At 34.5% G+C, this 11,071-nt stretch overlaps 1 protein-coding gene across 6 annotated transcripts; it reads right to left on the bottom strand.

The window, feature by feature from the left end:
- Positions 1–218: 218 nt before the first annotated feature.
- On the bottom strand, positions 219–7,848 carry LOC120077747 (pentatricopeptide repeat-containing protein At4g17616). Of its 6 annotated transcripts, none has more exons than XR_005481836.1 (3): positions 7,730–7,848; positions 3,481–7,655; positions 219–426 (listed from the first exon to the last, which is right to left on the bottom strand). XR_005481836.1 is itself a non-coding variant. In XM_039031738.1 (3 exons), exon 3 carries the CDS (start codon positions 7,069–7,071, stop codon positions 5,287–5,289), a length of 1,785 nt encoding a protein of 594 aa, XP_038887666.1. In that variant the 5' UTR covers positions 7,072–7,288; positions 7,535–7,655; positions 7,730–7,848; the 3' UTR covers positions 2,756–5,286. The 6 variants fall into 6 exon arrangements, 4 of the variants coding, with proteins under 4 accessions (XP_038887666.1, XP_038887667.1, XP_038887664.1 ...); XR_005481835.1 differs by lacking the exon at positions 219–426 and adding an exon at positions 2,756–3,243; XM_039031738.1 differs by lacking the exon at positions 219–426 and having other exon boundaries at positions 2,756–7,288; positions 7,535–7,655.
- Between the last annotated feature and the right edge of the window lie 3,223 nt (positions 7,849–11,071).

Genomic DNA, 11,071 nt, shown 5'->3' with positions numbered 1-11,071 from the left:
CATTCTGATTCAATGCATTCTTTAGTTAACCTACTCTCTCTCAAATAGTTTAACTATTTAACTTCAATCAAGTGATCAAGATGATTAAAGCATGAAATTCTAGTATGCAACAAGTCATAAAAACGACTGCCACACACAAATTTGAATGTAAATAGAGAAACAAGAATGGATTGATCAAATGTAAGATTGAATTTAAAAATAGCAAATATTTTTACAACAATCTTAACTTAGTCAAATGGATGGTAAATGAAAAGAGAGAAGTAAAAGAAAAGAAAGAAGTCAAGCCGTAGAGTTCAATCTCCTATCCTCTTTGGCTTGATTTAAATGCTTGTTGCAACCAACTTGGTGAAGAAGTTGATGAATAATTCTTTCTCGAGCTTAGTTCGAATTCGGATCGCTGATGATACACCAGGTGCCTTTCGTAACCTCCACCCCCATTTCAGAGAAAACAATTTTAGGAAACAAGTTTAGAGGAAAAGGTTTTCGTAAATGTTTGAAAACATGGTTTGAGAAAAGAAATACTGTAGTGGGCTATAAAGCAATAAACAACGACGTTATAGCATACCACTTAGGATATGAGGATGATAGGATATAGAAACAAGCAACGGAAGCAATTAGAATCAATAAGCACTCTAATTACATTTAATTTGAGTTCTAAAAGCATGCAAAATCAAATTTTCAGAAGAGGGTTTTATGAAAAACATACCTTTGAAAAATTCCTTCAATCCAGGCTGATCTTTCCCGAATTCTCAACTCCAAATTTACAGTGAACCACCAAAAGAATTTCTCTACTATTCTCAACCTTGAATTTGAGTGGTGGAACTCAAGATTGAAGTGAAATATGAAGGAAAGATGGTGTGGGTTTTTGGTAGAAAGAAACTTTCTACAGAATTTTCCTAAAATCCAATCATCAGCAAAAATTGAGAGTTTATATTACCATTGACCATGCAGGCATCAAATGATTTCGGCCAAGACCACCTCAATAGGTGTTTGTTTGGAGATGAAGACACCAAGACTAAAAAATGTGGATAAATCCACTTTCTCAATTTTGATTTTTTTTAAAAAAAAATCTTTTATTTAATTTCAAAATTAAATAAAATCCAAAATTCAATTTCTAAATTTGAATATGAAAATTGAAAAATAATTTGATTTTAATTAATCGAACAAATTTAATTAATTAAAAAATAATTTAATGTCAAATATTAAATTAATCAAACGCCTAATTCTAAACATGAATCATATTCATGTAAATAATATTTAAATCAATACTTAAATATTATAAACTCTCAATTTTGTTTAATTTTGATAAACTAAACGTTAATTATATCGAATATAATTACACAAACCCTAATTTGAAATTGAACATTTCAAATTGAAACCCTAAATTCAATTTAAACACTTCAAATTGAAATCATTTCAAAATCACTCAATTTACTAATTAAGGTGTTCATGTTTTACGAGTCAGTAGAGTGACCTTATGGACCTACAGATCATGAGCTATAACAATTTGAGATTAATTGGCTAAAACACTTTAGACCAAATTAATCGATATTTGTTAACTACCGAGTCACACCACTATAGCTCGATAGTTGCACTCTCTTCTCTATAGATATATTTGTGTCCACTTGATTTAACCATAATCAGTAAGTCGACCTTTCATTGGTCATTCATAATAACGAATGGGTCAAATGTTGTTTTACCCTCGAAATTACATCTTGCTTCTTAAGATCCATTATTCCTCTAATGAACAAATGGTTTGTGATCCAATCACTAACAGAATTCCTCTCAGGCCAATGAGATGGTGCCCCCCCTGTTCAAGAACCTGGAATCAATACTTAAGAGAACAACCTTTCTCCTATCCCTAAATCAGGTAGGCATGAATTTCATCTTGCACTCTATGTCCCTAGCTATCCACCCAATCTTACCCCTAAAATGGGAGGCTTATTAAGTCGACGCTATTGAACCAACCCTCACCTATGCAAATATAAAGATAATCCCGAATAAATAAGAGTTCATAGTTCGCTCAGGCTTAAGATCGAGTTACCTAGGTCATCTAAGCGAAATAGTCAGTCTTAACTTATTTCTTGGTCCGATTTTATGCAAACTCATTGCATAGGACATCCCCACTCCTCATGTCAATACATGAACGAATTAGAATCACTTCATTTGTAGCACCTTACAACAAATTATAACAAATACAGAATGGGTCACATCCGATAGTGTTACCAAAATAATGCACCCAACCTTATTCGAATACCATAGATCGTTTTGGCTATTTACTCGAACTTGATTCATCTTTATGTCTCCATATAAAGTTCAAGTATTCATATAACAGTCATGGATCTTAGTTTATTGGATTTCATCTTTATAAATGCAATTTACAAATTCAATAACTTTGTTGTATAACAACTTTATTGATAATAGAAAATGTTTAACTTTACAAACAGCGAGTTTTAGGACATATAACCTAACAGAGGATTTGATGGTTAGTCTTATCTCCATATAGTATATCATAAGCATTTTTGTGATTATCACCCTTGCATATGAAAAGCGATGAGCGGTCACTTACAACAAAAAGTACTAACAAAGCAAACTAGCTTACATAATGAAATACATAATATGAAAGCATGATAAAAAGGAGTTGAGATGGACGTGCAGCCATAGGCAACAAGCCCTATACAAGCATGATCAACACATCTCATCCTAATGAAAATTCGAGCCTCCTCACATATACTCTCACAGGCAACCCTTTCAGTGGACAAGAGAAGATTATGTGGCACATGGATTATGTGGAAGGAGAGAAACAACCACCTCTTCAATAATGTTTTTTAACATATTTACCTTGCTATGTCATGGTGCAAGTGTGCATAATTCTATAATTCTTTTGATCTTACATCTCTTTTGACCAATTGGGGAAGTCTTTTGTTACTCCATTAGTTTGAGCCCTTCTTTTATAAATTTCATGCATCAATAAAAAAATTTCTTATAAAAAAAACTGCAATTTCTTCCCATTTCCAATATATATCATTGCCTCCTTGCTAGGTGCTGAGAGATCAACTCTGTTTCTATCTGATAATTGCATTACTCCACCATTACCATCCTAGATGAAATGATCCGAGTTTTCATCATCTGCTACTAAAAGTTTTCAAGGAGATATATGCAGTTCAGAAAATGGCTGCCTATAAGGTGACTAATCCAAGACAACAGCATCAGTAACATGTAAATAGCTCTTATCTTCTTCATCTGACAACATATTGCCAACGGTTGGAACAAAAAAACAACGGCCAGGAGAAAATCAAGTGGAACAAGAAGTTGAGGTTTTTGAACTAATAACCCAAAAAAAAACAAAAACAAAAACAAACAAACAAAAAAAACAGGAAAAAAAAAAAAAAAAAAAAAGGTTGAAAACTGTGTGAATTTTGCATCAAGAATAAGCATTGTATGAACTGCTTGAGAAATATTTTCTTCCATGGTACTTACATCACTCGAGAGTTGATTTTGGTATGCGCAGCCGAGCTGTGCTGATGCTGTTAGAAATTCCAATTGCCCGCCTGAATTACAGTTCAGTTCCCTCACGCTCATCAAAAACAGTGAAACCCTCGAGTGTTGCTGAAAGAAAACCTTTACCATTTGTGTTGTGAGTTGTACAATATCCATGCACAATTAGCCTGGAAAATGCAGTTGAAAAACAGAGCACACAGAAGAATTCGCAATACAAGATATGAAATATAGAATCTGCTTGAGTTACTAAAGGAAAGACTGAAAATTCAATGTTTGAAACAAGATAGAAGTGCAAAGGAAATATTTGATAGTTGGGCCTATAAATAGCGGATGAATGATTAAAAACTAAAAACGTAGAAGAGTGGTGGATAGTATATTTAATGTGTCTTTTAAAAAATAAGCTTTATGAATAATAGAATGTTGGTAGGCCTTGGATTTTTTCCTCGTGGAATTTTAATTTGGGGTTGTTTCGTTGAAGTCTAGTGGTTTCTTAGTGTTGCTGTCCCCAGATCCTTTAATTTGTTGGCTCATTGTTTCTGTTTTTCTTCTTACATCTTTCTTGTTAGTGATGCTCTTATTCAAAGCCCTTTTTTCCTTTCTTCTTCCTTCTCACATAGGGAGTTTGCTTCCTGACATTTCCTTTTCATTTTATAGATGAAAAGATTTTTTGTTTTTTTGAAGCTTGTTGTTTAGTTAGTAATTAGATTTAGTTAGTTCATTGTCATCCTCTGTAAATAGACGAGGGATAGTCTCTTGTACTAAGAACTTTGAATACTGCACAATGGCTTATGCGTTCCCTTGTTTGTTGATGAGGAGAATTATAGGATAATTAGTACATTTGAGTTTAATATTTGTTTAGTTGTTAATTTAGATTAATGGGTGTTTAATTAGTATTTTAGACTTTATTAGTTAATTGATTTAATTTCTTATAAGACTATAAATAGCCACTTTAGCGTTGTAAGCTTTTGAATATTCATTTGAATATAGAACTTTCCTTGTTTAGCCATGGATTTGTCCTGTCATTTGTTGATTGTCATCCTCTACAAATAAAAGTGCTCTCTCGTACTTATTTTCTCATCCAGTATATCATCCAGATTCCTTTCCTTAAAAAAAATGATTTTGAATACTGCTGCTCATATTGAAGTAAATAGTTCACTTTAGGAGAGTTTCTTAGACACTGTGCATTTAATTATAAGGAACTGAAAATTAGCTACAGGAGGGAAATTTTAGTTAGGGATACAACACCTGCACAGTAGCTAAAGATGCATCTCCTGATATTCCTGCACGTAAGCACAATTGAACCAGGTCAGTAATAACAGTGTTTCATTGACACGAGGATGGTTCGCTTGTTTCAGATTTTGTCCCATGTAGAACCTGACGACTTGCCATGGTTCACCTAAAGATCGAGCAGCACTGCAGTCATGAAGGTCGTTGTTGTCCTCGTTTTTGTCCTTCTCCTAATATATCTGCATCTTGCTCTTAGAAATTCATTTGATAGATGAAATCCAACAACCTGGGCTGCAAACTGCGACTGTTTCGATCAATTTGTGAGCAGAAAATATTAGCAATTTGGACGGGCGGCCGTTCATTGTACATAACTCAATCACGTCGAAAAAATGTAGATGTGTCTCACTATTTTTCCAATTTACTAAACATAAGATCTTTTGCTTTGAACTCTAGTTCGGACAAATTTTTTCAATGGCCTTCAACCAGGCTCAAGGACGGTTCTATGAAAATCTAGACAATGATTTTTTATCACACCAGTTTCAAGCTTCATGTATAATTTCAGTATAAGGCAACCCATTTTTTGAATGCTCTAACGTCCTGCAATCTTTTCTTTTGTGCCTCAGTTTTGGCGTCTGATGGCTTTAGGCTCCTATAAAGATTCTTATGAAGCATTAGAAACTCGCTTTTGTACATCCCCTTGTCAGTGTACATATTCCGCTCCTCCATATGTCCAACAATTTCCATCACTCTCTCAAAGTAACCACCTTGAAGAAAGCACAGCAACAAGCACTCATACAGATCTCTACTCAATGCCAAACGTGCACTCTGCATTCTCCTTTTCATGTCACCCCATAGGATCGTTATGTCGCGATACATGTGCAAAGAAGAAAACCCAAAAACTAGATTGGCGAAAGTTTGTGCGGTAGGTTGGATGCCCATTTGTTGCATTCTTTTGTAGGCCTGTAAGGCATCCTCAATCATTTTGGCCTTACAGAAAAAGTAAATGGAGGAATTGAACTTGTAAACTCTAGAATGTGAATTAGTCTCTTTCATTTCTTGAACTAGAGATTCAACCAGAGATGTGTTGCCGGCAGCTGCTTTGATTATGGGCAGCGAAATTTGATTAGCTAGTTTGGAAGAACACGTAGAGTTAGCCAAGTCTTCAGTGTTACTGACGAACAGGCCAAACCTTGCCATTTGTTTTTTCAGCACATTTGCTTCCCTGAGCATATCCTTTTTGTAATATGCGTTCAAGAGCAAGAAATAAACCATGGAGTCCATTGCAGAGCCAACTGCTTCAACATCGTCCAAAATGTCATGAGCAGTTTCGAGCCAACCTAAACAAATGCAAGCTTTAACTACATCAGAACACAAATTAGAACATTCAACTGATGCCAACCCTTTTTGAACTTGAAGCAAGAGTTTTGAGAGCTCAGAAGTTTCTCCAAGCCTCCTGAGTTCAATAATGAGTTTAGCGAGAGTCTTATTACTCGCAACAAGCTTCCCATTCTTACAATTTATGAACTCTGGTCTGACTTCCACATTGAGAACAGAATCTTTATGCAGTAGTTCTGGCATAATCTTTATCTTCAATCCATCCTTTAGATGACATGATCCAATTGGAACAAAGCTAGATTTCTGCAAGTCCCTCCAATGTTTTTGAATGCTAGTAGACTCACCAAATTGACATATTTCCAGCACAAGGTTAGCAGCAGAATCAAAATCATCATACTTAAAGTGCAAGCTCAACAAGGCATCATAGAACTGACAATAATGACAAACCAATGAAGGCGAAACTTGGTCAATGTGGATTTTCAAATTCTTTAGCTCATCTCTTTGACCATTCATGTCATAAATCCGTGCAATTAGGACAATTGTAAGCGCATCAGCAACAACCTCAGTTTGAGACATCAATTCCACTAGTTGCTGCCCCTTTAAAGATAGTTTAAACCTGACACAAGCATGGAGCACCAGATTAAATAGCATAGTATCCGGTTTCATCGACTTGGCTTGGTCATTTCTACTTGTAGCCTGTCGTAAGAAACAATCACAAATCTGGACCAAAATATTAGAAGCGATATATGTTCCAATCTCTGACTTCACCATGTGCAGAATAACTAGCTGCAACAGTTCCATTTGCGGTATTCTCCTCGTCTCCAGCATCAATCTAAGAATCTCTGAAGCAGGAATCGGCATTTGGGATCTCGCCAATGCAAGACTAAGTTTAGTTAAGGCATCAAGTCGCAATAGAACTGGCTTCTCTTTCCAGAATTGAAGAACCAAGTTACACGCCTTTTGTAGCCTATTGCAATCAGAAGTATAGGACAATCGAGAAACCAACATAAGCAAAACATTGTCCTTTGGAAAACCATAAAGCCTTCTGAAATCACTAAACAACTCCCATGCTTCATCAATTTGATTATCTTTCAAAGCAAGTTCGAGCTTTCCCAATAGCACATCATAAGATGAACCTCCCCAACATAATTTTGTGGGGTGTGCAGAAGTAGAAACACAGCGAAAAAATGGAATTTGAGACTTTCTATACCATAACTCTGCAACTCTAGGGTTTCCAAAAAAATTTAGGAAGATCAGCTTCTCACTATTAGCTGATATCAAAGCAAAGCTCCGCAAAGCTGAAACTAATCCAGATTTCAAAGGAAAAATTGTGGATAATCGGGATTGCAATAGTCTTTCTCTAGCTAGGATCAAGGCCATAAGAACTAAGAAATTACCCTACAACTTATCTATATGTGAGATACGATGCTCGAAATTTACTAATTCCAAATAGGGATTTCGGCGACAGTACCAGCACTTGCGTGACGGCGATGGCGACGACGACGACACTGCTGTGAAGGGATTCCTGCAGCGAACGTGCTCGGCGGACCACGACGGCGACTGGTCGAAGGGACGGGCGGCGACTGTGAAAACTGAAAAAGAAAGATGAGAGAGAAAAGAACAGAGAGAGAGAAACAAAGAATTGACAGATGGACGGCGGACTTACCGGTGACGAGCGGCGACGCCAGCGGCACGTGAAATTTTTTTGCATTAAGAGAGACAATGTAATATTGGTAAATGGTAATGAATTAAAAAACAAGGCCTTTTCCAATGTAATTAAAAAAAGTCCAAATTAAAAATTAAAATTAAAAAAAAAACCAAACGGATGGAAGAAAGCCCAGTCCAACATGTGAAATACCAAAAATATCCCAGTCGATACAAAAAATCGGGACCCGCCCAACTATTAATTGGATTATCCAAAACCCACGCTCACGCCTGATACCTGTGTCTTACCATGTCTTCTTCTTCCAACGACAACGAATCCTTAGATACTACACTATAACCATCTATGGCCTGTATATCTCCGGCTTCTCCTTCTTTCGCTACTTCATTTTCTTTTCTCGCTGCTTTATTTTCTTCTCCCACTGCTGCTGCTTCATTTTTTGTTTCTCATTCTTCTTCTTCCTCTGTCCTACTGCTTCATCTTCTTCTCCCGCTGCTGCTTTTGATTTTTAAAGGTTACAATCTATCATCAAATCTAACTTCAAGGTTATAATCATTCTCTTTTCTTTTCATTTCATTAATACTCCTATTTAATCATACTTATTAAACATTATCGGACCTAATTTTGTTTAACTAGATGGTAAGCAAAAAACAATTAATGTTGAATCATCAACCAGTAAAGAAAACAAAGGAAAAGGAAAGAAAATAATGAAAGTTGATCAATAAGCAGAGCAAAAAGAAACAAATCTAAAGAGAAGAAGAAAGTAAAACTAAAATTCTCTATGTATCAATAGAACTTTAACATCAATACATACTTGTTGTGCATCATGCTTATTTAATAATGTACTTGTATGTCAACTATTTATCTTAGAAACTTTAGCAAAAACTTTAACATCAATCTATCTATTATTGATAAATTTGAATTAAGATAAACAGAGATATCACAAATAGATAGTGGTAAAGCATTAGCTATGTCTATCTCAAATAGACAGTGGTAGAACACTATCACTGCCTATCTGAGATAGACCGACTTCAATGGTAAACATTAATGTCTGTTTCTATAGTTTCTATATCGTTTGTACCCTATATTTTTTTTTTAGTTGAGTGGATCTATTATTAATAAATTTGAATTGAGATAGGCAGAGATAGAGTACCATCTCTGTCTAACTAAGATAAACAGTGATATACTTCAATTATAAATTCTAATATTTGTTTCTATAGTTTCTATATGGTTTGCTCTCTATATTTTTTTAGTTGAGTGTTATTATTGATAACTTTGAATTGAAATAGACAGTGATAGAGTATCATCACTGTCTATCTGAAATAGACAATGATAGTACTTTGTCTATCTCAAATAGACAGTGATAGAATTCTATCATTGTCTATCTAAGATAGACAAGGATAGAATACTATCTCATAGATATTGTTAAATATTATTGATAGTTATCTTAATAGTTGTTGGTGTTAGTCAAATTTTACTTTCTAAAATATTGTTAACTATATATTTTCAACAAGTGGAACATGAATTAGTCATGGAAAATGAGAACAGAAACTTTAAGAGTTATAGTTTACTTTAGTGTAGAGGTCTTAAATTTGATGAGAACAAAGTTAGATGAAACAATTTTTCCAAAAGTTTTAAATGGCCCATTTGGACACTTTCTAAATATTAACATGGCCAAAAAACCCAACCAATTCCTCAAATACTTAGTAAGAAGACAATGCTATACAAAGAAGCCAAATGTCATTGCATTTAACTTTACTAACCATATAGCAGAATTTGGGTGGAAGAAATTTTGTTTATGTTGGGATTGATGTGCTAAATCTAGTGTATCTCATGGATTGTAGTTTTGTTAACACAAATAATTTATTTAATAAAATCAAAGGTATTTTATTTGACATTTAGACAACATTAATTCACTCCAATAAACTAAGATTCAAGGTTATATGATGTCATAAAGGTGGTTCATATTCAAGTAATAACCTAAAAGGTCTGCAGTAAATAGATGAAAGTTGAGTGTCTTATCCTGATAACACTACGGATACGACCCACTTTGTAATTGTTACATGAGTTGTAAATGTTACAAACAATATGAACTATATTATTCATGTAAAGAAACATGAGTGGGATATTCTGTATGAAGGAGTTTATACATAGACCGAACCACGAAATAATTAGTTTCTCTTTGTAACACCGTTATTTGAAGAAACTAATATTTCACTAGAATGACGATAGGAGACTTGAACATAATCATGACTGAATTGTGAACTCCTGTTTATGACGACAATCCTTTGAGCTGTATGGGTGAGATTGTCCATGATAGCCGACTCAATAAGCCTACTATTTTGTAGATTTGTCTGATTAGGGAGCTGGGAACACAGTTACACAAGATGAAATTTACTTCTTCCCATTCCTTGGGAAAATAGATAAATTACTCCCTTAATAGCTGGTTCCAGGTCTTGAACAATGAAGCCTTAACCTCTCACTGGTCCGAGAGGTGTTAGTTTATAATTAGACTATAAATTATTTATTCACTAGAGGGATCAGTGTACTTAAAGAGTTAGATGTAACTGTAGGGATAAAACGGTATTTTGACCAACTTAACCATTCAACAGACTCTCACCTTTCAATCTCTAAAGCAAACACTACCAAATTTAAGATATTCAACCCATGAATGCTGACATAAATTTTCATTTTATTTTATTTGTATTCTAATAGCCTTATCATAGATGCATAATTAGGTGCTCTGTTTTCAACGCATGGGTAGGTTCGCTTTTAGTGTCGGTGATTTTGATTTTGGTAGTGGAAGAAGTTTTGATTCATTCCTATACACTGCTATCTGCTATAAAGATTAGGTCTAGTATTTTGTGATATATGATATTTGATGCTCACATTATTATGTGTATATAAATCACTATCTGCTATAAACTTTTATTAATGATGATTGCTATTTTTGTGTTAGTGCAAATTTTATGGCATTTTATTGGTAAGGGTGATTTTTTCATTTAGCTTTTCAAACGGTTGAAATCACATTTTTTACCAACTAGTACTGTAAGTTTTACATTCTTCTTGTTAAAGATGTGAAAGCAATCCCTTTGACAAATTTCTCTTGTAGGTATGTTTCTTCCCAAGATCAAATTTTTATACAAGAACTTCATTTTAATATATAGCTTTTAGTTAGTTATCCATAATGTCTTTTGTTGCCATCTACTTTCTGCTAATGGTTGAGATTAAGTAAATCTAACTACCATGGGACATTTCTTCAAAGTCTAGCTCTTAATAGCATTGGTGGAGGTCAGCCTGTTCTTGGTTTTGGTCAGGGCCTTCAAAGGCTGATCACTTGAGCAC

This window comes from Benincasa hispida, chromosome 5, assembly GCF_009727055.1.
Source record: "Benincasa hispida cultivar B227 chromosome 5, ASM972705v1, whole genome shotgun sequence".
NCBI lineage: Eukaryota > Viridiplantae > Streptophyta > Magnoliopsida > Cucurbitales > Cucurbitaceae > Benincasa > Benincasa hispida.
Note: the sequence above shows the minus strand (reverse complement) of the source record. Positions and strands in the feature narration are given on the sequence as shown.